The sequence below is a fragment of the Aotus nancymaae genome, unplaced genomic scaffold (assembly GCF_030222135.1).
Source record: "Aotus nancymaae isolate 86718 unplaced genomic scaffold, 86718_ANA_hifiasm-v0.15.2.pri h1tg000002l, whole genome shotgun sequence".
In the NCBI taxonomy this organism is placed as follows: Eukaryota; Metazoa; Chordata; class Mammalia; order Primates; family Aotidae; genus Aotus; species Aotus nancymaae.
Window position 1 is genome coordinate 8,388,737 of NW_026988413.1, and position 27,851 is coordinate 8,416,587.

General features: G+C 43.3%; 1 protein-coding gene across 2 annotated transcripts; it reads right to left on the bottom strand.

Moving 5' to 3' along the window:
* GIMAP8 (GTPase, IMAP family member 8) lies at positions 1 to 27,057 on the bottom strand. Of its 2 annotated transcripts, XM_012443339.3 has the most exons (5): positions 26,487 to 27,057; positions 18,262 to 18,916; positions 8,763 to 8,808; positions 4,220 to 4,846; positions 1 to 2,207 (listed from the first exon to the last, which is right to left on the bottom strand). In XM_012443339.3, the coding sequence occupies exons 1-5, from the start codon at positions 26,525 to 26,527 to the stop codon at positions 1,519 to 1,521; spliced, it is 2,058 nt and encodes a 685-aa protein (XP_012298762.2). In that variant the 5' UTR covers positions 26,528 to 27,057; the 3' UTR covers positions 1 to 1,518. The 2 variants fall into 2 exon arrangements, with proteins under 2 accessions (XP_012298762.2, XP_012298756.2); XM_012443333.3 differs by lacking the exon at positions 26,487 to 27,057 and having other exon boundaries at positions 18,262 to 19,427.
* Positions 27,058 to 27,851: the final 794 nt, after the last annotated feature.

Consider the following 27,851-nt stretch of genomic DNA (forward strand, 5'->3'; position numbering starts at 1 on the left):
TGAATTCATAATCTGATTCATCTTTATTATTTGATTCAACTAAATATATTTACATGGTTTTTTTTTTACTTTCCAACTTTTATTTCAAATTCAAGGGATACATGCATAGGTTTGTTATATACGTAAGTGGCGTGTCACAGGGGTGTGGTGTACAGAGAATTTTGTCACCCAGGAAACCAGCATAACACCCAATAGGCAACCTTTCAATCTTCACCCTCCTCCCATCCTCCACCCTCAAGTACACCCTGCTGTCTCTTGTTCCCTTGTGTCCATGGCACACACATTTTCTAGAAGTTGTCATGTTAAGAGTTATGTGGAATCCCCAAGTATTAATGGCAACAGTCCATGCTCTTTTAAATGGATTAATACTGAAAGTAACCTGATATTATCTAGGGACAAAAGCAGATGACGCTCAACATTTAAAACATCTTACCCTGTATCTACCCAGAAGAAGGTTCCAGATTTCTCTCTCACATGTCACCCGCCTCTCAAAATAATCTGTTCAGCCATGGAAAGAACACCACTGTCTTGAAACCAAGAAGCAAACTCAAGTGTAGAAGCCACATGCCAATGCAGGTGGGACAGAAAGATAGAACAAAGCCGGGATGTTGATGCCTACCAGCCCCAGACTGCTTACTCCCCGGCTTTCTGACATGAGATACAGGAATCCCCTGGTGTTTTTAAACCCTTATTATTGGGGTTCTCTGAGTTTTAACCTGTTTCCTAACCTCAGGGGAAAGAGAGGGAGAAAGAGAAATGCAATGAAGATTCTAATAACCTTCTCTAGAGGAAATGTGGAATTACAGAACTTTGCAGGGTTCTCTGATTTTGGCAAACTTACTATGCTGCTAATTGCCATTCTAGTCTATGTCACTGTGATAATTAGCAATAAAACCACTCAAAACCTCCAAGACTCATGTCTGTTTCCTCGGAGACAGCCAGGAATGGGAGACTGTGTCCCACTTCACATCTAAGCATGGAATGAAAAGAGCAGTGAGGAATATCTACCATGGGAAGAAAGGAACACTCTAGCCCTGAGTCACATCCTAAAGGAGACAGGAGAGCCCTGGGAGCCAACAGCTCTGGACAACAGGAAGGCCCTCTGGAGTCTGCTTCCCACATCTGCCATGCCCAGGAGTATCCTGAACATTACCCTGGTCTCGTGTATCTGCATCCCCGGGGATGTTGTGCAACTATCTATATTCTGATCAAGGGTGTTCTCAGCCTTGATAACAGTGTATATTGATTCCTGTAACTCTATTCTACCTCTTAATATCAGCCTAATGTCTGATACCTTTTTCCCCATCTTGTCTCTTCTTTCTCCTTTATGATCCCCTACTATTCACCCCGACCTGAAATTTATTTATCTACAAATAATAGAGGCGGGATGCAAGGTGGGATGCATTTACCTCTCAAAATCATGAGCCCTCTTGCCTTCCCACCAGTCCTACCATGCCCCGCCCCTCCCCCCAACCTGAGGGTGTCCCTAATGGAACAGACCCCAGGCACTTCGGCTACCTATAGTAACATGTCTTTTAAACTTTTAAAGAGTTTTTTTGCTTGGGTTATTTCCTGGACATTTCTAGTTGGTTTGCTGATGTTCTCCCATGGATGGGGATACCCATTCCACCCATGTTTCCTTCTCAGATCATTGACTATTGTTAAAAGGGCTTTCACCTGGGTTTCCTGGGCCTGGTCAGTTTCTTTGTTGTTAAAAGCACAAACGCGCCACCCACACTTTTTAATAATGTTCTTAAGGACTTTGTTGTCTGAGTTCTTGATGAAGTCCTCAAGCTTCCCCTCCCCTAGGTCTTCCTTCCGGGTGAACAGCACAACCGCGTATTCCACAAAGCCTTCTCCAAAGATGGACTCCAGTTTTGCCACCGCTATTTTGTCCTCTTGAGTGAATCGTCCCAACTGGAACACCAGGACAAAAAATATGTCCCCTTTTTCACAGCAGGACAAACAGCGCTTGGACTCCTTTTCTAACTGGGATGGGTCCTTTTCGACATCCAGCATCTGGCTGAAGGAAGGAGTGTCCACAACCACCACCTCCTGTCCATCCCAGGTCTTCCTGCCACTCTGGCTGGTCTTGGTGACCGGCTTGGCCCGGAGCTGAGAGGTGAAGACGACCCTCCCCAGGATGGAGTTCCCGGTTGCACTCTTTCCAGTCCCACTCCTCCCCATGAGGACAATGCTCAGGGTTTCTGTCAAAGCAAAGTGGGAAAGATTTGTGACCATGGGCCGATCTGAAATTGGATTTTAAAGTTATGCCATGAAGCAAGATTACATCACTAAACAAAGAGGATGCTCAAACAGCATCAAGGCCTCCGTCTCACCCAAGGAGGGGAATCTCCAAACACGGAAATGACTTGGCCCAGCTTGCTCAGTCTGTGGAATCACAGCAGGACTTGGACTACAGTCTCCAGCCAGGGTTCATCCACTAACATAGCACTGTTCCTATCACGGAATCCACTCTGCTCCCTTTTTCCAGCACCTTCTGGACTCCCTGGCACCTGTGAGTGCCCCCTGGCCTTCGCACTCTCTACTACCCTCAGCCTGGTCCAGTCCACACATCTCATCCCTTTGTCTTCTGCTCCTGTTACAACTACATCTTCTCACTGCCAACTACTGCTAACTGTGGCAACATCTCCTTACAGTATTTAAAGAATTACTCTGTAAAATTGACTTTCCTGAAAAAGGAACTCTACATACCACTGATAGATTACCAGTTTCCTTAGTTAGGTTGTGTGAAAATTCATTTCTCATTAAAACCATATTGAACTTATTTGCCTTTCACTGATGAGTCGAAAGACACCACATGGTTATAATAATGAGTATCCACTAACACTGTTGTGTGTGTGGAGTCCATGATGGAGAAAGAGAACGAATTTCCCCATAAATGGAATTTACAGACGCATAGAGACCTCAAATATGTGTTCTTTGAAGATTGTCCTTATGCTGTTGCACTTGCACTGCGACGGTCCAGTGCCCATTCAAGTCTCTTCATAGTTCTCTTCCATTATGAATTCCATATCAAGTAGCTAATATCTACTTCAATGCAAAGGAAGAGGAAAGCACATCGCATGCTCTTCTTTCAAGGGGAAGTTATTAACCTGCTTATCCAGAACCTACAATTTCACAGATGAACAATGGCTTAATCTTCAACATTCCCATATTTGTCAAATGCTTCAGTCCCTACTTCTGCACCTACAGAGGGTGCGGTTCTCATGTATCTGTGAAATCCAGCCTGACTCCCCATCCCATATTCTCTAATTCAGTGTTCTTAATGTTCAATGTCTTAATCTTCAGTGTTCTTGGAAGATGTTCTTTAGAGCTGTGAACCCCCATCCACACCGACACTATTCTTCTTTGTACCCTAATAGGTGACATGCTTTGTCCTACCTCTTTGCTTCAAATAACTGGTATACTCTCTGGAATATCTTCCAGCATTCTGCTCGGCCATTTAATCCATTCTCCAAAATCTGTTTCAAATTGGGCTTTCTATACATAGCCTCTCCTGACTTTCCCATGTATCTATACTTCCAAAGGAGAGTCCAAATAAGAAAATATGCTGCTTTGGGTTTTATGTTCTTCCTGGGTAAAGATGTTTGAAGCATAAAAAAAAATGGAATGAGTAAGAATGGAAGGACTTCAGTGTAGGTCAACTGAACCTGTAGCACTAAGCGGATGAGGAGTCCTTCCTAAGTAGCAAAGAGAACACTGTGCCCAGCCCTGGGCAGCTGTACTCTGCGGGGAAACAAAGGGTTGGAAAGGCTCAACTCCTTTCCTCAAGACTCAACCATCCACTTGAAGAGATAGTAAGGATCATGAAAAAAATTAAAGACCAGTTCAAAAGAATGTGCAAGGGAAGGCTATAACTTCAGTACAATTTGAGAAACAAAGAGAGAGAAAATAGTCCATAGAACGGACCTGTCCTTCCTTTTCCTTCCGCCAGTTTTAATTCCTTTCTCTTTTATTTCAACTTTTATTTTAGATACAGGTACATATACACCATAGAATACTATGCAGCCATAAAAAAGTGAAATCCTGTCCTTTGCAGTAACATAGATGGAGCTGGAGGCCAAATTAACACAGGAACAGAAGACCTGTCCTTTCTGTCTTCTCTATGTCTTTTAGAAAACTAAAAGTTCTTGTGTATTTTATACCTATTTTTAAATGGTATAAATAAAAATATGTATTCTATTCACAGTTTTACCTTTTTCTCTGAAAATACAATGCTTGTTCCCGTTCTCATGCACCATGCTGTCAATTTCTTGCAGGAGCTTGTCCACCTGCCTTTGCTCTTCTTCTGCTGTGGCTCGGTAGTTGAAGGCACTGTATCTGTTTTCACATTTCTCGATGAGACGACAGAGATCTTTACTGCTGTTTCTTAAGAACTTCTCTAGATTCTGATTCCCTAAATCTTCTTTCCTGGTAAGGAGTATGATCATGTACTCAAAGCATTTTTCTCCAAAACTGCTTTGGATGGTGTGCAGCACTGCCTCATCATCCTTAGTGTAAAAGCCCAGTGGTGTCACCAGCAGGAAGGCATGGGGGCCTGGATAGGTGTGTTTTTTAAGTTCTGAGTCAATGTTCCCTAAAGATGAGATGTCCGGAGTATCAATGATCAAAACTTTCTTTTTTCTCCAGCTTCTGCTCTCAGACGAGAAGCTCTGGGTTACTGGCCACTCACTAAATCTGGTCTCAAAGGCCCGCCTCCCCAGAATGCTGTTTCCTGCTGCACTTTTTCCAGCACCGTGTTTTCCCACAAGGAGGACCGTTAGTTCTGATGTCCCTGGATTCTGCTTGGGTCCTGTGAACTGCAGCTGCCTCTCCCTTGGGCCTGTGGGACAAATGGACAGGTTCAGAGTCTCTTCCTGTAGCTGAATATGGATGTGGGCAGGTTTTATGATTTCTCATCCCTGCCAACTTGTATAGAGAATGGCAACAACACTGTAACCCAGTAGAACTCTACTCTCAGCCAGAAGCCCTCCATCAAGGTGAAAGCCACAGACAGGGGCAAGAGTGAACTAAGCAATATTCATGGAGCTTAAGATTCCCCAGGAACACGAACATGCCGACTTTGGCCTTCATCAGCCTTGGTGCTTGGGGTTCCTTTCATTTTGTTATCAAAGGTAAGTACATGGCTTACCAAAGGTAAGCCCAGGGGCTAAGGCAGGAGTAGGGAGAATTTGATTTTCAAATACCCCTTGGTGGTATAAAATCAAATACACTTAGCAATTTTTTAAAAAAAATGTGAACTAGTGATATGCAATATTAATGGATCTCAAAACACACACTAAGTGAAAGAAGCAAGAAACAAAAGCTGCGTACTATATAATTCTTTCATATGAAGTTAAAGAACAGACATGAATGTTCATTGCAGCACTGTTTACAATAGCAAAGACCTGGAACTAACCCAAATGCCCATTGATGAGAGACTGGACAGGGAAAATGTGGCACATATACACTATGGGATACTATGCAGCCATAAAAAACGATGAGTTCATGTCCTTTGTAGGGACATGGATGAACCTGGAAACCATCATTCTCAGCAAACTGACACAAGAACAGAAAATCAGACACCGCATGTTCTCACTCATAGGCGGGTGTTGAACAATGAGAACACTTGGACACAGGGAGGGGAGCACTACACACTGGGGTCTGTTGGGGGGAAACAGGGGAGGGACAGCAGGGGGTGGGGAGTTGGGGAGAGATAGCATGGGGAGAAATGCCAGATATAGGTGATGGGGAGGAAGGCAGCAAATCACACTGCCATGTGTGTACCTATGCAACAATCTTGCATGTTCTTCACATGTACCCCAAAACCTAAAATGCAATTAAAAAAAAGAACAGACCAAGTTAATCTATGTTGATAGAAGTCTGGACAGTGGTTCTTTGTGGTGAGGGGCAGTAAGAATGTCTAAGATGATGGAAAAGCTCTATATCTTTATCTGGATAGGGATCCCATATGTATAGATATGGAAAAAGGCATCAAGCTGTTTACTTAAGATTTGTGCATTTTATTCTATGTAAATCATATCTCAATAAATTGCTGTAAAAACCTGCAGAACTGTACCCTATAGCTATCTCTCCACACATCCCCTGACTGAGCCAGCACCAACACCAACACCAGACCTATGTATTGAGCAAAAGGGAGAGTCAGCAACTGCAGGGAGCATTCTCTGACGCTGAGTCATCAACAGCCTTCATGGGAATGGTCTGACCAGCAAGTTGGTAAGGTGGGATGGACACGGTTTTAAACACAAAGACAGCAAAAATGCCAGTGACGCCAAGCCCTCGCCATGTTGCCTTGGAAAACTTACTGCTTTGCGTATCTGTTTCCATGTTGGTAGAGTGGGAATCTAATGCCCACATTGAGGTTGAAAAGACTAAAGAAAACAGCGCCGGTAAAGCCCTTCGTACTTGGCTCCACGGAAGTGTTCATGGAAGGCTTTGCAGGTAAGAAGGAACTTGAGTCAGGCCTGGAAGCACCCCTCCCTCCCTCACACTTCCACCTCCTGCTTTACAGCCTTCAGGACTTCTGCCCATATGACAGCACTTTTTGCCTCCCTCCCTAACTCCTGCTGGCTGCTCGTGTTCCTGTGTAAATATAACTTCTTCAAGAGAGCTTCATCTAAGTTGCTCCCCGAAAAACCATACAAATTTGCTACTATATATATTTCCTCTATTCCTATGAAAATAATAATTTATTATTTATTTCGAATATAGGCTCTCTTCAATTTGGAGAGACCATACGGTGTAGTGGTTAAAAGTAAAAGTGAGAAGGAATAATAAGTCCCCCTTGAGAGCCAGGAGCTGGTCTGGCCTCCACAGCAAGGCCGTGGCATCCTGTTGTCCCTCATCCTCCTGTCACCCAGGCTGGAGTGTAGTGGCATGATCTTGGCTCACTGCAACCTCTGCCTCCCAGGTTCAAGCAATTCTCTGCCTCAGCCTCCCAAATAGCTGGGATTACAGGCGCCCACCACCATGCCCAGCTAATTTTTGTATTTTTAGTAGAGACAGGGTTTTACCACTTGGCCAGGCTGGTCTTGAACTCCTGACCTCATGATCTACCCCCCTCAGCATCCCAAAGTGCTGGGATTACAGGTGTGAGCCACTGTGCCCAGCCCCTCATCCACAATATTACAGAAAATCAGACACGAGCCTTGCACAACCACAACCACTCTGCAATCATGTCTGAGCACACAAAAACAGCAGCACTGCCCGAACATCCCCTGCCCTGGCTACGCGGATGATGCTGCCTCCTGATAGCTTTAGCCTCACTCCACCCTTGTCACCTTGGACAGAAGAATTATTCAAACACTTCATTGTGGAACTACATCCCACTTCCTAAGAGCATCCATCCCGGAGCAAAGTCCCACTTCCTGGAACCTTCCTCAAAATCACCCAACACAAACCTATATCCTATAAAAAGTCCTTCCCAGCTCCCTCTTTCTGACATTGCCTGTGACTCACCATGGTGTGCTGGGCCCTCACAGTCACAGGTCAATAAACCCAATTTTGTTCAGTCACACATGTGTTCCTGGAGGTCTTAGCCAAAAGGCATTGCCAGAATTTTGAAACCCTTCTGCCTGAGTTCACATATTTCTGGCCTGAGAGCACTCAGCTGTGAAATGAGGATGAGGCTCATGACATCTTTACAGGTTGCTATGAGAACTGAACTGTGTATTTTAAGAGGATTATATATGAATATGCTATAAAGATTGAATTACACATATATAAAAGTTATTTCCCAGGACATAATGTCAGTACAATTTTTTTTTGAGACAGGGTCTTGCTCTATTGCCCAGGCTGGAGTGCAGTGGCATGATCTCAGCTTGCTGCAACCTTGCGCTCCCAGGTTCAAGTGATTCTCATGTCTCAGCCTCCCAAGTAGCTGAAACTACAGGCATGCACCACCGTGCCTGGCTAATTTTTGTATTTTTAGTAGAGACAGGGTTCTGCCATGTTGACCAGGCTGGTCTTGAACTCCTGGCTATATTAAGTGATCCACCCACCTCAGCCACCCGAAGTGCTGGGATTACAGGCATTAGCCACCACACCTGGCCTCAGCTGCAATTATTATCAATACTATTAAAATTATGATTTTATTATCTGGGAGATTTCCATGAGGAAAAGGATCTTATCTATCTTATTCACAGCTGGACACTCAGAGCTTGCACAGAGCTGACTCAGAAATAACCCGCAATCCATCAGTAAAGGCACAGTTGCATTTGTTGTGTGTGTTCACATTGTGAAATGAACTGCATCTACTAAACAGAAAGAGATAGATCTATACATATTGACTTAAGCAGATGTGCAGGATCTATCATTACTGGCAATCGTTGCATGGATACCACACTCCAGCAGACAATTCCGCAAGTTGGTGTTGTCCATGAAGGAGTGATTTCTGCTTACCTAAGAGGAGTCAAAACTTGGGCAGGGCTAGACCCAAGGCCAGAAAGAAGAGTCTGAGTTAGGAAAAGACACAAGAGGCAAGCCCAGCTCTGTAACACTTCAGAAAAGTCCAAGGACACCCTCTCTGGGTCCAGGACCTTTGCAGATGCTGTACCTACTCAAAAGTATTAAGAATCCCCCGGGGGACAGGTTGCAGGCACCAACCTAAGCTAGGTCCCCAGGGTGAATTTTTGTTCTGATTTATATGGACAATGTTTCTGCTTCACTTTGGCTGCATAATGCATTCGAAAGAAACATTTAAGAAACGTCAGCTTCATGTTTCTTAAAGACCAACTCACCATGTGGCTTGTCTCCCTCTTGAGATGCAGCTTCATTCACACAGTCCTAGAAAATAAAGGAAAAAATGGTGTACACAGATCTAAAACCTCATCTTCCACAAAGTAAAGGGGAAAAAAAAGAAAGAAAGAAATTGAAGTATGTAATTCAGAGTGTAATTCAGATGCGGTCAGGTCAAGGCCCTGATCATGGTCCTCGTCAGTGTTTGTGGACCTGTCCACGATGGCAGTGGCTGTTTAGACCCCCTGATGCTGCTGTGACTGGCTCCCAGAGGAGGTGCAGTCTTCAACATCTCCTTTCGTCACTGCTCCCAATATGGAGAGGAAGCTTCTTCTAATTTGAGGTGAATAGTCCAATATCATTTGGAATCCCATCCCCCACCAAGTCCGGCAAATAGAGACAACAGGATAGAGAACCAAACACATAATTGACATCCCCTTCTCCTTCCTGGGGAATCCTTATACTCAGTTCCAAAATATTTATTGTCGTGGAATCAAGAAAGGAAGTGAATAAACGGTATGTAATTTTATGAACCTGCTAGTCTTAGAAGCTTCCTAGACTTCATTTTAACCTTGTCTTTGTTAAATCTTCATGCTGGCCAAGGAAACCTTCCCTCTGCTTTCTTGCCTGGCTTTGCTCAATATCACTGATACCTTCAACCATCCCTCTCTCTGCATCCTCTGCATTTAACTGTCATTATCAGATTTCTTTAACCTTACACAGCCCAGTTCAAATTCTTTAGTGTTCTTTAAATGCAAAAGGTTGTTATGAGGTAAACATGTGTAATATAAAAATAATGATCTTTGTATTCCCACTCCACCAGAAAAGTAACGGTTGTTAACTGGTATATATCCTTCTATCTTTTTCTATGTTCATACAAATACATACAAGCATACATGAACATATAGAGACTTATTAGGTTATTTTTTCTACAATCTGCTTAGTAATGCATTCTGTACATCTGTAGAAGTCAATATAAATAGATCTACAGCATTCTTTAAGTAGATACAATTTATTCCATAGTACGGACATGCATAACTGATGCGGCCATCTTTTTATTAATCAATCTTCAGGTTATGAGATCCAAGATGGCCGATTAGGAGGAACTTGGGATTGCAGCTCCGAGAGAAAGCACAGAGGGTGAGTGGACACCGCATTTCCAGACGGATTTTTACTGCCCACAGACCAGGAGATTCACAGGCGGAAGAGCACCACAGGTTGCCAGCGCTGCTGGCTTGAGCGGCGCGGCCGCTAGGACTGTGCCCTGAGGCAGGGAGCAGCGGCTCCTTCTGCAGAGTGAGTGTGACCGAGTCCCCTGTAAGCCAGCAAGGGGAGCTGAAACAGGGAGTCAAGCCAGGAGATTCCCCAGGCAAAAATGTGCCACAAATCTCAGAGCCGCTGCTTCAGCTGCCGCAATGGCTCACAGGGCAGCAGATTTTTACTGCCCACAGACCAGGAGATTCACAGGCGGAAGAGCCCCACAGGTCACCAGCACCGCTGGTTTGACTGGCGCAGCCGCTCGGCCTGCGCCCTGAGGCAGGGGCAGTGGCTCCTTCTGCAGAGAGAGTGAGACCGAGTCCCCTGTAAGCCAGCAAGGGGAGCTGAAACAAGGAGTCAAGCCAGGAGATTCCTGGGCAAAGAAAGCGCCACAGGAAACACAACTGAACCTGGGTCGGTCCAGCTCTGTGGGGGAGGGGCGTCCTCCATTAGGACACACCCTGCAGTTCCCAGGGCAATTTGTCATAACCAAGGCAACCTGCCACTACAGAGACTTCATCACTACGGGGCGGGCCAATGTAGTGGAAGCAGTTCTAACTACACCCATATAAACAGGACTGCAGGGAAGTTCACAAGGAAGCTGGGCGGAGCCCACAGCAGCTCAGCGAAGCCTCGACAGGCTGAGTGCGACTAGGCTGCCACCTTGTGGGCAGGGAAAGCAACAGCAAGACAGCAGAAAATCATAAAGCCCTAACTCCCTGGGACAGAACACCGGGAGGGAAGAAAAAGGGGGTTTATGAGTTCTGCTGCTGCAGACTTAAAATTACCAAAATCAGAAAGACAGCAACTACAAAGTCGATAGGCGGATAAATCCACAAAGATGGGAAGAAACCAGCGCAAAAAGGAAGAAAACACCCAAAATCAGAACACTTCTCCTCCTACAAGGGAGCACAACTCCCCATCAGCAAGGGAACAAGACTGGATGGAGAATGAGTGTGATGAAATGACAGAATCAGCTTTCAGAAAGTGGATAATAAGAAACTTTCATGAGCTAAAAGAACATGTTCTAACCCAATGCAAAGAAACTAAGAACCTTGAAAAAAGACTTGATGAAATGCTAACGAGAATGGACAACTTAGAGAGGAATATGAGTGAATTGATGGAGCTGAAAAACACAACATGAGAACTTCACGAAGCATGCACAAGTTTCAACAGCCGAATTGACCAAGCAGAAGAGAGGATATCAGAGGTAGAAGATCAACTCAATGAAATAAAACGAGAAGGCAAGATTAGAGAAAACAGGGTAAAAAGGAATGAACAAAGCCAACAAGAAATATGGGACTATGTGAAAAGACCTAATCTACGTTTGATAGGTGTACCTGAATGTGACGAAGAGAATGCATCCAAGCTGGAAAATACTCTCCAGGATATCATCCAGGAAAACTTCTCCAACCTAGCAAGGCAGGCCAATATTCAAGTCCAGGAAATACAGAGAACACCACAAAGATATTCCTCTAGAAGAGCAACACCGAGGCACATAATCATCAGATTCACCAGGGTTGAAATGAAGGAGAAAATACTAAGGGCAGCCAGAGAGAAAGGTCGGGTTACCCACAAAGGGAAGCCCATCAGACTCACTGCAGATCTCTCAGCAGAAACCCTACAGGCCAGAAGAGAGTTGGGGCCGATATTCAACATCCTTAAAGAAAAGAACTTTCAACCCAGAATTTCATATCCAGCCAAACTAAGCTTCATAAGTGAAGGAAAAATAAAATCCTTTGTGAACAAGCAAGAACTCAGAGATTTCAACACCACCAGACCAGCTTTACAAGAGCTCCTGAAGGAGGCACTACACATAGAAAAGAACAACCAGAACCAGCCACTCCAAAAACGCACGAAATAGTAAAGAGCATCAACACAATGAAGAATCTGCATCAACCAATGGACAAAACAGCCAGCTAGCATCAAAATGACAGGATCAAATTCACACATAACAATATTAACCCAAAATGTAAATGGACTAAATGCCCCAATCAAAAGACACAGACTGGCAAATTGGATAAAAAGCCAAAACCCATCAGTGTGCTGTATCCAGGAAACCCACCTCACATGCAAGGATACACAAAGGCTCAAAATAAAGGGATGGAGGAAGATTTACCAAGCAAACGGAGAAAAAAAAAAAAGCAGGAGTTGCAATTCTCGTCTCTGATAAAATAGACTTTAAAGCAACAAAGATCAAAAGAGACAAAGAAGGACATACATAATGGTAAAGGGATCAATGCAACAAGAAGAGCTAATGATCCTAAATATATATGCACCTAATACAGGAGCACCCAAATACATAAGGCAAGTTCTTAAAGAATTACAAAGAGACCTAGACTCCCACACAATAATAGTGGGAGACTTCAACACCCCATTGTCAATATTAGACAGATCAATGAGACAGAAAATTAACAAGGATATCCAGGACTTGAACTCGGACCTGGAACAAGCAAACCTAATAGACATTTACAGAACTCTCCACCCCAAATCCACAGAATATACATTCTTCTCAGCACCACATCACACCTACTCTAAAATTGACCACATAATTGGAAGTAAATCACTCCTCAGCAAATACAAAAGAATGGAAACCATAACAAACAGTCTCTCAGACCACAGTGCAACCAAGTTAGAACTCAGAATTCAGAAACCAACCCAGAACTGCACAGCTTCATGGAAAATGAACAACTTTCCCCTGAACGCAGACTGGATAAACACTGAAATGAAGGTAGAAATAAAGATGTTCTTCGAAACCAACGAGAACAAAGACACCACATACCAGAATCTCTGGGACACATTTAAAGCAGTCTCTAGAGGAAAATATATAGCAATAAGTGCCCACATGAGAAGAAAGGAGAGATCTAAAATTGACACCCTATCATCAAAATTGAAAGAGCTAGAGGAGCAAGATCAAAAAAACTCAAAACCTAGCAGAAGACAAGAAATAACTAAGATCAAAGCAGAATTGAAGGAGATAGAGACACGAAAAACCCTTCAAAAAATCAATAAATCCAGGAGCTGGTTTTTTGAAAAGATCAACAAAATAGACAGACCACTAGCCAAACTAATAAAAAAGAAAAGAGAGAATAACCAAATAGATGCAATAAAAAATGATAAAGGGGATATCACCACAGATTACACAGAAATTCAAACCATCATCAGAGATTATTACAAGCAACTCTATGCACATAAACTAGAAAACCGGGAAGAAATGGATAAATTCCTGGACAGTTGCCTCCTCCCAAGCCTAAACCAGGAAGAAGTCGAAACCCTGAATAGACCAGTAACAAGGTCTGAAGTCGAGGCAGCAATTAAGAGCCTACCACCCAAAAAAAGCCCAGGTCCAGATGGGTTCACAGCCGAATTCTACCAGACATACAAAGAGGAACTGGTACCATTCCTACTGAAACTATTCCAAATAATCCAAAAAGAGGGAATCCTTCCCAAATCATTTTATGAGACCAACATCATCCTAATACCAAAACCCGGCAGAGACTCAACAAGAAAAGAAAACTACAGGCCAATATCCATGATGAACATAGATGCAAAAATCTTCAATAAAATACTGGCAAGCCGATTGCAACAGCACATCAAAAAGCTTATCCACCATGATCAAGTAGGATTCATCCCAGGGATGCAAGGATGGTTCAATATACACAAGTCTATAAATGTAATTCACCACATAAACAGAACCAAAGACAAAAACCACATGATTATCTCAATTGATGCAGAGAAGGCCTTCGACAAAATTCAACAGCCCTTTATGCTAAAAACTCTCAATAAACTAGGTATCGACGGAACGTATCTCAAAATAATAAAAGCTATTTATGACAAACCGACAGCCAATATCATACTGAATGGGCAAAAACTGGAAGCATTCCCTTTGAAATCTGGCACTAGACAAGGATGCCCTCTCTCACCACTCCTATTCAATATAGTACTGGAAGTTCTAGCCAGAGCAATCAGGCAAGAAAAGGAAATAAAGGATATTCAATTAGGAAAGGAGGAAGTCAAATTGTCTCTATTTGCAGATGACATCATTGTATATCTAGAAGACCCCATCATCTCAGCCCAAAATCTCCTGAAACTGATAAGCAACTTCAGCAAAGTCTCAGGATACAAAATCAATGTGCAAAAATCACAAGCATTTCTATACACCAATAACAGACTTAAAGAGAGCCAAATCAAAAATGAACTGCCATTCACAATTGCTACAAAGAGAATAAAATATCTAGGAATACAACTAACAAGGAACGTAAAGGACCTCTTCAAGGAGAACTACAAACCACTGCTCAACGAAATAAGAGAGGACACAAACAGATGGAGAAACATTCCATGTTCATGGTTAGGAAGAATCAATATCATGAAAATGGCCATACTGCCCAAAGTAATTTACAGATTCAACACTATCCCCATCAAGCTACCAATGACCTTCTTCACAGAACTGGAAAAAACCACCTTAAACTTCATATGGAACCAAAAGAGAGCCCGCATAGCCAAGTCAATTCTAAGCAAAAAGAACAAAGCGGGAGGCATCACGCTACCTGATATCAAACTATACTACAAGGCTACAGTAATCAAAACAGCATGGTACTGGTACCAAAACAGAGATATAGACCAATGGAACAGAACAGAGGCGTCGGAGGCAACACAACATATCTACAACCACCCGATCTTTGACAAACCTGAAAAAAACAAGCAATGGGGAAAGGATTCCCTGTTCAATAAGTGGTGTTGGGAAAACTGGCTAGCCATATGCAGAAAGCAGAAACTCGACCCCTTCCTGACACCTTACACTAAAATTGACTCCAGATGGATTAAAGACTTAAACATAAGACCTAACACCATAAAAACCCTAGAAGAAAACCTAGGCAAAACCATTCAGGACATAGGCGTAGGCAAGGACTTTATGACCAAAACACCAAAAGCATTGGCAACAAAAGCCAAAATAGACAAATGGGACCTGATCAAACTCCACAGCTTCTGCACGGCAAAAGAAACAGTCAATAGAGTGAATCGGCAACCAACAGAATGGGAAAAAATTTTTGCATCCTACCCGTCTGACAAAGGGCTGATATCCAGAATTTACAACGAGCTAAAACAGATTTACAAGAAAAAAAAAACAAGCCCATTCAAAAATGGGCGAAGGATATGAACAGGTACTTTACAAAAGAAGACATACATGAGGCCAACAAGCATATGAAAAAATGCTTATCATCACTGGTCATTAGGGAAATGCAAATCAAAACTACATTGAGATACCATCTCAAGCCAGTTAGAATGGCGATCATTAAAAAATCTGGAGACAGCAGATGCTGAAAAGGATGTGGAGAAATAGGAACACTTTTACACTCTTGGTGGGAGTGTAAATTAGTTCAACCATTGTGGAAAACAGTGTGGCGATTCCTCAAGGACCTAGAAATAGAAATTCCATTTGACCCAGCAATCCCATTACTGGGTATATATCCAAAGGATTATAAATCGTTCTACTATAAGGACACATGCACACGAATGTTCATTGCAGCACTGTTTACAATAGCAAAGACCTGGAACCAACCCAAATGCCCATCGATGATAGACTGGACAGGGAAAATGTGGCACATATACACCATGGAATATTATGCAGCCATCAAAAACGATGAGTTCGTGTCCTTTGTAGGGACATGGATGAACCTGGAAACCATCATTCTCAGCAAACTGACACAAGAACACAAAATCAAACACCACATGTTCTCACTCATAGGTGGGTGTTGAACAATGAGAACACATGGACACAGGGAGGGGAGCACTATACACTGGGGTCTGTTGGGGGGGAGTGGGGGGGACAGAGGTGGGGTGGGGAGTTGGGGAGGGATAGCATGGGGAGAAATGCCAGATTTAGGTGAAGGGGAGGAAGGCAGCAAATCACACTGCCATGTATGCACCTATGCAACAACCTTGCATGATTTTCACATGTACCCCAAAACCTAAAATGCAATAAAAAAAAAAAAGTCTTCAGGTTATTTCTGGTTTTACTGTTTCAAATGATCCTGTGCTGCCTATGCTTGTACATATATCTTTATTTATACTAATTTTTTTTTATATGTCCAGGGCATAGAATCCTAAAAGTATGGCTCCGACTCAGCCTCTGGATTGTTAAACTCCTAAATGTCTCCTTAATTTATTTAATCCTCAGGCATTTTCATCATAATAACAATAACAGCTAATAATTACCGGACACCTACCAAGTTTTAAGTGTTCATTAACAACTTTATAAGCATTTCATTTAATTCTCACAGCAATTCCTGAGATACATGTGATTATTATCTCTGCTTTACAGAAGACAAAACTAAGATGCTGTAGTCGACCAAACAGATACGATTTCTTCTGTCCTCATGGAGTTAGTAGGGAGACAACCAGTGAAATCACTTGATATGGTGGTGATGGTGCCATGAGGAAAGGAAGCTGTGGGCTCATTCCAGGCCTGAGAGTCAGGATGGTCAGGGAGGACTCCCTGAGGAAGCGACTTTGAGCTGATGCAGATGGAGAAATAAAAGCAAACCTGGTTCAGGGTGGGAGCTGGGAGAGCAAGTGTCAGTACAGAGAGAATTGCAGGCTCGAGTCTCAGGAGTGGATGTGAGTGTAACTCCGGGGCGAACAGGAAGGCCAGAGGGACCAAGGCATGGACAGCAGAGCACAGAGCAAGAAGCCAAGACAAATTAAGGATTCTGAACTCTACCTTACGATCACCAGCAAGTCACTGGAGCATGTCAAACCAGAGTGTTTCATTATAGGAAACTTATTACATGCCCATTCTTCTCTTTGCTGACATCCCTGTTCCATGCTGCCCTCAAGGAAGTGACAGATTGTCATAGAGGAGGGAGCGTTCAGGCTAGGAAATAAGAGAGCAAGTGCCTTCAGTGCTCTTGAGCCTCAGTTTCCTCACATGTAGAGCATCTGTCCGTAGAGTTGTCGTGAGGGCTTTATTAGTTCATGTCTGTGTCTGGAATTTAGTGGGCACTCAGTAAATGATTTCCCTCTTATTTCCATCCTGCTTGGGCTTATTACTCTTCCCCTCTGAGAAGTCTCTCTCTGACCAGAACGTCCCCCAGGCTCAGCACGTGCCTGCTGTACCCTCTCGGGGGCTTCCCCTTGCCAAATCCTCTGTGCCAGCATCCCCCTCAGCCTCAGCCGGGAACGCTTTGTTTCTTATATATCAGCCACCCCAGTTGAAGTATAAGCACCTCTAAGGCAAAAGACTGCACTTTTGTCTCTTTCTTAGTTACAAATACATTTTCCTTTCACGTCAAAAGCTTAAATAAAATCTCCCCCTGGCTGTTACGTGTGAAAGGGATTGCAGATAAAGCCCAAGAATATATGAGGAGAAAATCATGATGTTAAAATAGTACAGGCGAGAAACAACATTGGCTTGGACCAGGCGGTGGGAGTGGGATGGAGAGAAGTAGGTGGATTCCGGGTATATTGATCCCACAAGACCTGATGAGTTCTTGGCTCTCCAAGGAGAGCTACCAGGGTAGCAGAGCTGGCACTGGGGTGTAGGTACAAAGAGCACGGTGAATAGCACAGCCCTTTTCTGAGGTATGAAGGAGAAGTCTTATAGATTTAAGAGAGAAGATCAAAAATGTGGACATGTTAAGTGTGAGAAAGTATAAGAGAGACACATGGAGATGCCAAGCGGCAATTTGCAAAGGAGGAAGAACTCAGAGGACAGACCTGGCCTAGAGTTACCACTCATTTGAAAACTGTTAGTAGTAGATAAAGCTCAATGCCACAAAAGCATGGGATCATCTGAGAAGAGAGTACAGAAGATTTGAAGAAGGCCAGAACCAAGCCCTGAGGATGCTCATTTTTAGAGGTCAGAGATTAGAAAAGGACTCAGTGATCCTTGGAATAGCCAGAAAAAGAGGAATAAAACAAATAAACAAAGAGAGGGCAATTATATGAAAGCCAGGGGAAGAAAGAGTCTAGCAAGTCACTTGTGTTGAATAATATGAGGAACCAAGTAAGATAAGGGGTTAAACTTGTCCGTTAATTTGCTAATCAAGCCTAAAGTCCTTAGGCTGATATTTAAAGTACCCTACAATCTGATACCTCTTATTCCTGCAAATTATGTATCAAAATCTCATGAAACAAAACCCATGTTCCATCACACAATGTAATATTTCATTTATTTGTACCCATTTTCATCCCACTAGCTTCAGCAACATAGAGATTTTTAGAGATATTAAACAAAATTCTTACTTGAAATCTGCTGCCTTTGAGGTTCACATGATAGGGTCCTCGGTTGATTTCCACCAAATCTTCGACCTTGTGAAGGAGCTCCGACACCTGGCTGACTTGCTCATCCTTAGTATCAGCCTTGCTGAAAACACAGTATCGGCCCCCACAGTCTTGAACCAACTGCTTGAGAGATTTGTTGTTTTGAATGAAATCTTGCGGCAAGTCATACCCCAAATCATCCTTCCGGGTGAAGACAATAATGATATGCCTTGTGGCTTCAGCTCCAAACAGTTGTTGGATGCCCATGACCGTTTCTTCATCCTCCCTTGTGAAATGGCCAATGGTAATTACCAAGAGCAAGGCGTGGAGGCTGGGGGCGGAGAGCTCCAGGCAGTGTTGGATGTCACGTTGCTTGTCTTCAGCACAAGCTACTGGGGAGAAAAGGTCAGGGGTGTCAATGACCACAACTTTCCTTTCTCTCAGGACCTGACTTTCTCTCTGGCACATTTGGGTCACTATCTGATCACTGAACTTGGATGGGAACACATCTTTGCCCAGAATGGCATTTCCTGTGGCACTTTTTCCCGAGCGGCACTTCCCCAGGAGGAGGAGCCGCAGTTCTGGCATCTGGCAGCTCTGCTCCGACATGGTCTCCTGACACAGGCTCCCGCTGGTTCTGTTGGGACAGAAACAAAACATCAATGTTAAACCCCCACACAGAGTGGACAGGAGAACAGCAAGAAAAGACATTCTCTTTTTGACTCAAATTGCCCCCAATGGATTTGAGCTACTGAAGCTCTGGACCCAGACTAGATTAGAACAAGAAACACTGTTTCCCAGGATCTTCCTGTTCTCTCATCTCTGAGACAAACCCAGAGATCCCTTTTAGTTTTCTAAAATTTTTTTTACCATTAGGAACCACAAGGAGTCAGATATGTTAGAAACCATAGTAAATAACATGTTTTAAAGTTGAAGGAAATCTCGTAATTAATAGTAATGGTGAGATGATTAAAAAATACAGATTCCTGGGACCCAGCCTAGACCTATCAAATCAGAATCTCAAAGGAAGAGAGAACTACTCATCTGTATTTGTATTTCAGGCTCCACCTTGTTCGACATATGTTTTGAGCTGATTTGCAGTAACTGTCCAATCACTCTTCCTTGCACATTTTCCCCTGGATTGCACAGGAGTCCCTGACCTGAAATCAAGTGAGGCCTGGAAATTCATGGCAAAATTGGCACTGCAAGGAGAAAACTTCCCTCTACCATAATCACAGGTTTTCCCTTTAGGGCACACGAGCAATTAGCCGTGATTCCCACACAGGATTACACCTGGGATCCTGTGTTTCTCTCTTTAAAAACTTAGTTTTTTGGCTCTCCCTATGAAACCTTCGTGTGGCACCCAGCCCTCCAGGGTCCATGGTGAAGTCAGAAAGTTCTTCATGTTATTTCATACCCTCTTCTAGAGTCTCTGCCCCTTGATGGGTTCCTTCCTCTTCCCACCAAGCCTGCTCCAGTAACCTTTTTGTCACTCGTATGAAAAGACTGAACAACAACAAATAAAAGGCAAAGATGCAGCAAGCAGATAAGAAGGTGACACACGTGAGGACAATGTCATGGGACCTCAGGGAGGAGCCAGTCACTGGGGACAGATTTGTACCACTCCGTAAAAACCGCTCCAGGAGAGGGTAAAAATCCCTCAGCTGCCAATTCACAATGTGCTTACACTCATTATCTGATTACTCTGTGTCATAACCTCTCCATTCTTTACATTCTTCTAATTGTGAAGTTTTATGTTTATTCTAGACAATTTGGTATATTCAGAAAATGTTAAAGAAAAAAATCTTCTATGGATCCATCATCCATAAATAGCCTTTGTTAAAATATGAGAACACATGGACACAGGGAGGGCAACATCACACACCGGGGCCTGGGGGGTGGGGGGCTAGGGGAGGAATAGCAGGGTGTGGGGGGCTAGGGGAGGAATAGCATTAGGAGAAATAGCTAATGTAGATGACAGAGCAATGGATGCAGCAAACCACCACCATGGCACATGTATACCTATGTAACGCAGCTGCACGATCTGCACATGTACCCCAGAACTTAAAGTATGATTTTTAAAAAAGCAAAAAACAAATGCATATAATTTCTTTTCTTTTCTTTTTCTGTTTTAGAGACAAGGTCTCTCTCTGCTGCCCAGGTTGTAGTGCAGTGGTGGGATCATAGCTCATTGCATCCTCAACCTCTTGGGTTCAAGTGATCCTCCTGCCTCAGCCTTCAGATTAGCTAGAACTACAGGCACACACCACGTGCCCAACTAATTTTTTAAAACCTTTTGTAGAGATGGGGGTCTCTCTATGTTGCCTAGACTGGTCTCAAACTTCCAGCTTCAAGCAAGCCTCCTGCTTTGGCCTCACAAAGTGTTGGGATTGCAGACATAAGCCACCATACTCAGCCCATAATTTCCTCATAAACACATTCATTTGCATCATTTGACAACAACTTTTCTAATAAAGTATATTTTCATTAAATAAGAATAACGTATTCCTTAAAATAAGTTGGAAAATAAACAAAATGATGGTTGAAAAGTGATCTGCCATCTGCAAAGAATCATATCAATTTGTAGTGTTTTTATTACATGTAAATGAGCATTTTAGGTTTTTTTCATTTTATCATACTTACATGTATGTGTCCAGCTGAAGCTAATGTAAACTCTGTATGAGGAAAATTTACCTAGAAATTACTCTGAATATTGAAAATAACAAGTAGTAGTAAAATAATTTACTTCACCCTGCTCATCACTGACACCCACACACACTGCCCAGGGGCCCAGATTCCAGCCAACCCAGTCCACTACTGCCACCAGCAGGGCCCATGCATGCCACTTGGGGGTCTAAAGGCTGGCCCACCACTGTTACTGGCACTGCCAATGCCACATACATCATCCAAGGGCCCAAGGACTGGCCTGCCAAACCCACTGCTGCAGCCAACACACACCACCTGGGAGACCAAATACTGGCCTATTCAGGTCCTCCACCTGCCACTATCAGTTTGTGTATACCCTCTAGAGGACTGAGTACTGACCAATATAGCCCATAGCCACCAATACTGGTGCCCGTGTGCATCACCCAAGGGCCCAAGGGTGAGGCCACTTGATGTCTCTATCCCCAGGAAAACCTTACCACAGCTTTTACTAACAACCACAGGCTATACCACTGAGGAACCTTCAGACAACACTGACATTGATTACAGCCAAACAAATCATATGAAGACTACACTACTGCACCTACCCAGAATCAAAGCCAAAGCACCCTACCCAATCAACACTAGAGATAAATTTACTGGAAAAAGTATTTCCCTATGAAAGCCAATGCATAAAATTGAAAGAAGGAGCTGTTACACCAAATGTACAGAGTGCAAAAACACAGGAAACATTAATAAGCAAGGGAACATAATATCTTCAAAGGAACTCAATAATCCTCTAGTAACAGATCCCAAAGAAAAAGAAATCTATGGACTGTTTGAAGAGGAATTCAAAACAATGATCTTAAGGAAGATCAACAACATGCAAAAGAACACAGATAGACAATACAAGGAAATCTGAAAAAAACAAATCATGGTATGAATGAAAAACTCAATAAAGAGATAGGTATTATTTTTAAAAATGGAAATCCTGGACCTGAATAATTCAATGAACAAAATTTAAAAATATATAACCAAGGCCGGGCGTGGTGGCTCACGCCTGTAATCCCAGCACTTTGGGAGGCCAAGGTGGGTGGATCACGAGGTCAAGAGATCGGGACCATCCTGGTCAACATGGTGAAACCCCGTCTCTACTAAAAATACAAAAAATTAGCTGGGCATGGTGGCGCATGCCTGTAATCCCAGCTACTCAGGAGGCTGAGGCAGGAGAATTTCCTGAACCCAGGAGGCGGAGGTTGCGGTGAGCCGAGATCGCGCCATTGCACTCCAGCCTGGGTAACAAGAGCGAAACTCCGTCTCAAAAAAAAGGAAAAAAATATATATAACCAAGAGCTTCAAAAATAGACTAGATCAAGCAGAAGAAAGAATTCCTGAACTTGAAGGCATGTCTTTTAAAATAACTCAGTCTGAAAAAAAATTTTTTAAAGAATAAAGAAAGCGTATATGACATATGGGACACCATAAAGTAAACAAATATTTGAATTTTGAGAGTTCCAGAAAAAGACAAATGTGAAAAGTCATAGAAAAATCTATGTAATAGATAATAGCTGAAAACTTCCAAAGTATTGTGAGAGATATAGACATTCAGATACAGGAAACTCAAAATTCTCAAATAGATTCAATCCAAAAACATTTTCTCTGAAGCATATTATAGTCAAATTGTCAAAAATCAAAGCTGAAGAGAATTATAAAAACAGCAAGAGAAAAGTGTCAAGTCACATATAAAGGAATCTCCATTAGACTAACAGCATGTTTTTTTTTTTTTTTTAATCAGAAAACTTGCAGGTCAGGAGAGAATGGGATGATATATTCAAAGTGCTGAAAGAAAACCTTTTTTGGCCAAGAATACTATACCCAGACAAACCATCCTTCAGAAATTGAGGGAGAAATAAAGCCTTTCCCATACAAGCAAAAACTGAGGTAATCTATTACCACTAGACCAACCCTACAAGAAACGCTTAATGTATTCCTACATCTGAAAGTGAAAAGACAGTTTCTACCACCATGAAAATACACAAAAGTACAAAACTCATTGGTAGAGCACATATACAAATAAGAAAAAGAAAAACATCAAATGTTGTTACTATAGAAACCACCAAATTTCAAGGACAAACAATAAGAGAAAAATAAAGGAACAATGACTATATAAAACAATCCAAAAACAGCAACACGACAGGAGTAAGTTCATCTATCAATCTTAAATGTAAATGGTTTAAATTTATCAATTTGAAGGTATAGACTAGCTGAATGGATTATAAAATAAGACCTAACTATATGCTGCTTACAAAAAATTCGCTTCCTCTGTAAAGCACATAGAATGAAAGTGAAGGAATTTCAAAAAAAAAGATATCTCATACAAACAGAAACCAAAGACATGCAGGAGTAGCTATACTTAAATCAGACAAAATAGACTTTAAATCAAAAACATAAAGAGACAAAAAAGAGTATTATAAAATGAAAAAGAGATCAATTGAGCAAGAGAGTATAATAATTATAAATCTATGCGCACCTAATGCAGATATGTAAAGCAAATATTATTAGGGCTAAAGAGAGACATAGACCCCAATACAATAATAGGTGGAGACTTCAATACCCCAATTTCAACATTGGACAGATAATCTAGATGGAAAATTAACAAATAAACATGGACTTAATCTACACTACAGATCATGTGGACCTAACAGATGTTTACAGAACATTTCCTCCAATAGCTACACAATGCACTTTCTTCTTATCAACACAACGCATACTATGTGTATGAGGCAGGCAACTAATTTTATCATTTTTCCATATTGAAAAAATGACACTGTTGATTGGCTAAACACACTAACTCCCTTCTCTTTTACACATCACTCACTATAAATGCTGGGGAGGGGGGAATCTAAGTACTCTCTGTTGTAGACAGAATGGTCACCCAAGATGTCCATGTGCTAATCCCCAGAATCTGTGGCTGTATTACTTTACATGGTAAAAGGGGCTTTGACAATGTTATTATGGATTTTGAGACAGATCATCTTGGATCATCCAGTGGTCCATAGGAGGGTCCTTATTATAAGGAGGCAGGAAAGTCAGAGTGAGAAGAAGATTTGAGGACAGAGTCAGAGGTCACAGAGACAGACTTGAAGATGCCACATTGCTAGCTTTAAAGATGGAGTAAGAAGCAGGAGCCAGGAGTCGAGAGGATGCTGGTGGCTTCTAGAAGCTGGAAAAGGCAAGAAAATGGATTATTTCATAGAACCTGCAGAAGGACCACATTCCTGCCCAGAAAACCTTGATTTCAGGACTTTCAACCTCCAGAACTGTAAAATAAATTTGTGGGGTTTTAGCCACTAATTTTGTGGCAATTTGTTACAGCAGAAATAGGAAAGTAATACACTCTCTCTCCCAGCTTCCCTTCTAACTAGGGGTGTCCATGTGACCCAGTTCTACCAGATGACAGTTACATGAAAGTCTGCTTTGAACTTCTGGGAATATTAGTACTATTTTCTTGGTGATAGAGACAGACTCAAATAGACAGCTCCTGTTGGACACCTTTCCCCCTTCTTGCATGGAATTGAGGTGTGATATCTGGAATTGTGACAGATGGTATGGGGCAATAAGTTCACAAGTATTAAAACAAAAAGTCAACACATACCACCAAGCAGAAAGATAAAAGGCACTTGGATTCCTGCTGCTATCACTGAGCTTCCAGAACGTCCCAGAGACCACCTCTTTGTTAAATGAGCACTGAATATTCTGATGATTTAAGAGCTTGTTAATCAAAGTGCAATTCACAGAGTAGCAACATTGCCAAGAACTGGGATCTCATTAGAACTGCAGAATCATACCCTGCCCCAGATGTACTGAATCAGAATCTATAATTTAACAAGACCCAGGTTATTCTCATGAGCATTCAAGTTTAACATGCTCTGATTTAAACCACCTTTAGTTAAAAATAAGCATTCCTGGCCAGGCGCTGTGGCTCACACCTGTAATCCCAGCACTTTGGGAGGCCAAGGCAGGCGGACCGCTCTGAGGTCAGGAGTTGGAGACCAGCCTGACCAACATGGAGAAACCCAGTCTCTACTGAAAATACGAAATTAGCCGGGCATGGTGGCATATGCCTGTAATCTCAGCTACTCGGGACACTGAAGGCAGAAGGATTGCTTGAACCCCAGAGGCAGAGGTTGCAGTGAGCTGAGATCACGCCATTGCACTCCAGCCTGGGCAACAAGAGCAAAACTCTGTCTTAAAAAAAAAAAAAAAGCTAAAAAAAGCGTTCCTAAATGATCCCACATGAAGAGCCAAGTTTCCCAGCATCATTTACTGAACAGTTCATGACTTCTCCAATGATTCTATCAGATACCAAGTGCCCATAGGTCCACAGTTCTATCTCTAGCTTCTCTGTTCTGTCTATTGGACTCAGTATAATCCTGAACAAGAATGTCTTCATTACTAAATGCCAATATTACTTAATTAGTATAACTTTAAGTCTTAGTTATCTGATTAAGCAACTCTCAACACCTTGCTATTATTCCAAACTGTCTTGGCTCCTCTCAGCTCTTTAATCTGGTATAGGACTTTTAAAATCAGCTGTAAATTTCCTTAAGGCCTGCTGAAATGCTGAATGCCATTTCACTGAAGTTATAGCTTTGTTTGAGAAAAATTGGTATCTTTATATAGGTGAGTCTTTCCCTCCATTCTTTTTTGTTGACCAGTTTTAAATATGTTCTAATTTCAATTATTATTTCTTTTTGACCCATAAGGTGAGAGAAGTGATTACTAAATTTCAAAATGTATTGAAACATTGGCTACCTTTTTATTTATTTCAAAGGTTGCAATGTGGCCAGAGAACAATGTCTGTATAAACTATCTGTCATTGGTTGAGATTTACTTTTTGGCCCAGTGAAATTTTTGTAAGTGTTCCTGTAGGCTCAAACAGAATGTGCAGCCTGTTACTATGGCACCTTTCACAATCAGGCCTCCATTCACTCCGCTGTCACCTCAGCTACAGCTTCCCAGATGGTCCAGCACACCCTTGCCCCCACCCCATCCTCCTGTCTGCCTGGAAGGTTCCCACCCATTCTCCATCGCTTAGCCCAAGGACACTGAGGCTCCATGTCAAGGCTTCCTCCTGGGGACTGCTCTGTGGCACCATCCCAGCCTCAGGGCGCTCCTGACAAGCCCCTTCCACCTGCTTCTTCCTCCCTTCTGCCAGCCTCAGCCCTCCTCCTCTTAGGGCTCACACCCACTCCCCGACACGCCTTCTCTTAGGATAGTCACTCTCATAGATGTCCAGGAATGTGCCTCTGTCTCCCTCCTGCCGAATCTGCTCCCCAGCAGTTTGGAGAGACATGCTTTGGACCAGGAGGAGAGCTTCCCAGGTCCCTGCGATCCAACCCCGCAGGCAGCCTCCTCTCCCATGGCTGAGCAGGCTGCCTTCCCCATGGCAAGCCCATCCCCCCCCAAGACAACCAGGCACCAGTGCACACACATCTACACACGCGTGCACACATCACACACACACTGCGGTCCTGTCCTGGCTCCATCCCTCCATCTCTCACCTGGGTGGAAGCAGCTGCTGGTGCCCCAGGGCACAGGACATGAGGAAGGCGAGGAGGGTGAGGGGAGGACCTCCGGGGAGTGACCCGCTTCCTGGACCCTGGTCCTCCTGGCAGGAGGATTTCGGGTGTTTCTGCGAAGGAAGAGATTTCTAGAAATAGCTTCACATACACAGAGTCATAAACTCAGTCGGAGAGGAAGTTCCATGCAGGGTGCTGAGCATCTTGCGGGGTCACAACACAGCAGAAACTGGGGAGTACGGCCCTTGCCGCAGCTGCAGACTAAGAGGAGGGAGGAGAAAGGACAGCAGAGGTTTGGCCGGGGGTGGGGTGCCGGGGCAGGAGCCAGGCTGAGCTTCGGAAGGGCTGCAAGAACAGGGGCTTGGGTAGGGCAGGAGAAGGACGTCAAGCTGGTTCCTGTCCTTGAGACAACAGAGATTGCAGCGCCGCTATGGGCTCTGAGCAAAGCCAGCTCCTGGTGGCTGCGTGCGCAGAAGTGGCCTGTAGGACTTCTAACAAGTGCTTCCTCACTTCCCTTCCCTTTCCTAAAACCCACAACCCCAGTAACTCAGAGCCCAACAGACCAACGCTGCTTCTCAGGGGAATGAATGCTTTTCCCCAGCTTGCAAAACACGTGAAATGCTAGACTTCAATGCTTTCAAACGTTTCACAGAATCAAATCCCTTTTGTGAAAGATCATAGTGTCCAAAATCCCTGGTCTCTACTTCATAAGAAAATGAAACATGGAGAAAGGCTTTTTAAAAAAATGTTCATTGGAGTAAAAATGACCATCTTACCCATTTTTAAGTGTACAGCCCACAGTAGAAAGTACAGTGACGTTGTTGTGTGCCAGATCTGCGGGACTTTTCATCCCGCTGCACCCAAACTCTGTTCACATTCCACCCCAAATCACCCCCCCGACCCCCGCCAAACCCCAGCCTGGGTAACCACCTTCCAGGCAACCACCTTTCTACTTTATGTTTCTATTATTTTGTTGTTGTTGTTTGAGATGGAGTCTTGCTCTTTCGCCCAGGCTAGAGTGCAGTGATGGGATCTCAGCTCACTGCAACCTCTGCCTCCCAGGTTCAAGCGATTCTCCTGCCTCAGCCTCCCAAGTAGCTGGGATTACAGGCATGCGCCACCACACTAGGCTAATTTTTGTATTTTTAGTAGAAACAGGGTTTGCCATGTTGGCCAGGCTGGTCTCGAACTCCTGACCTCAAGTGATCCACCCACCTTGGCCTCCCAAAGTGCTGGGATTACAGGTGTGAGCCACCGCACCCGGCCTATTTCTATGATTTTTGGCAACTTCAGATACTCGTGTGAGTGAAGTCCCACAGTGTCCGCCCTTCTGAGACTGAGCAGGGG

Coding starts and splice junctions, on each gene's coding strand:
- GIMAP8 (XM_012443333.3), bottom strand. CDS start 18,990: ATGTCTTTTCTTGCTGTTCTCCTGTCCACTCTGTGTGGGGGTTTAACA. Junction 8,809..18,261: donor TCAAAGGCAGCAGATTTCAA/GTAAGAATTTTG, acceptor TTTATTTTCTAG/GACTGTGTGAATGAAGCTGC. Junction 4,847..8,762: donor AGAGGGAGACAAGCCACATG/GTGAGTTGGTCT, acceptor TTTGTCCCACAG/GCCCAAGGGAGAGGCAGCTG.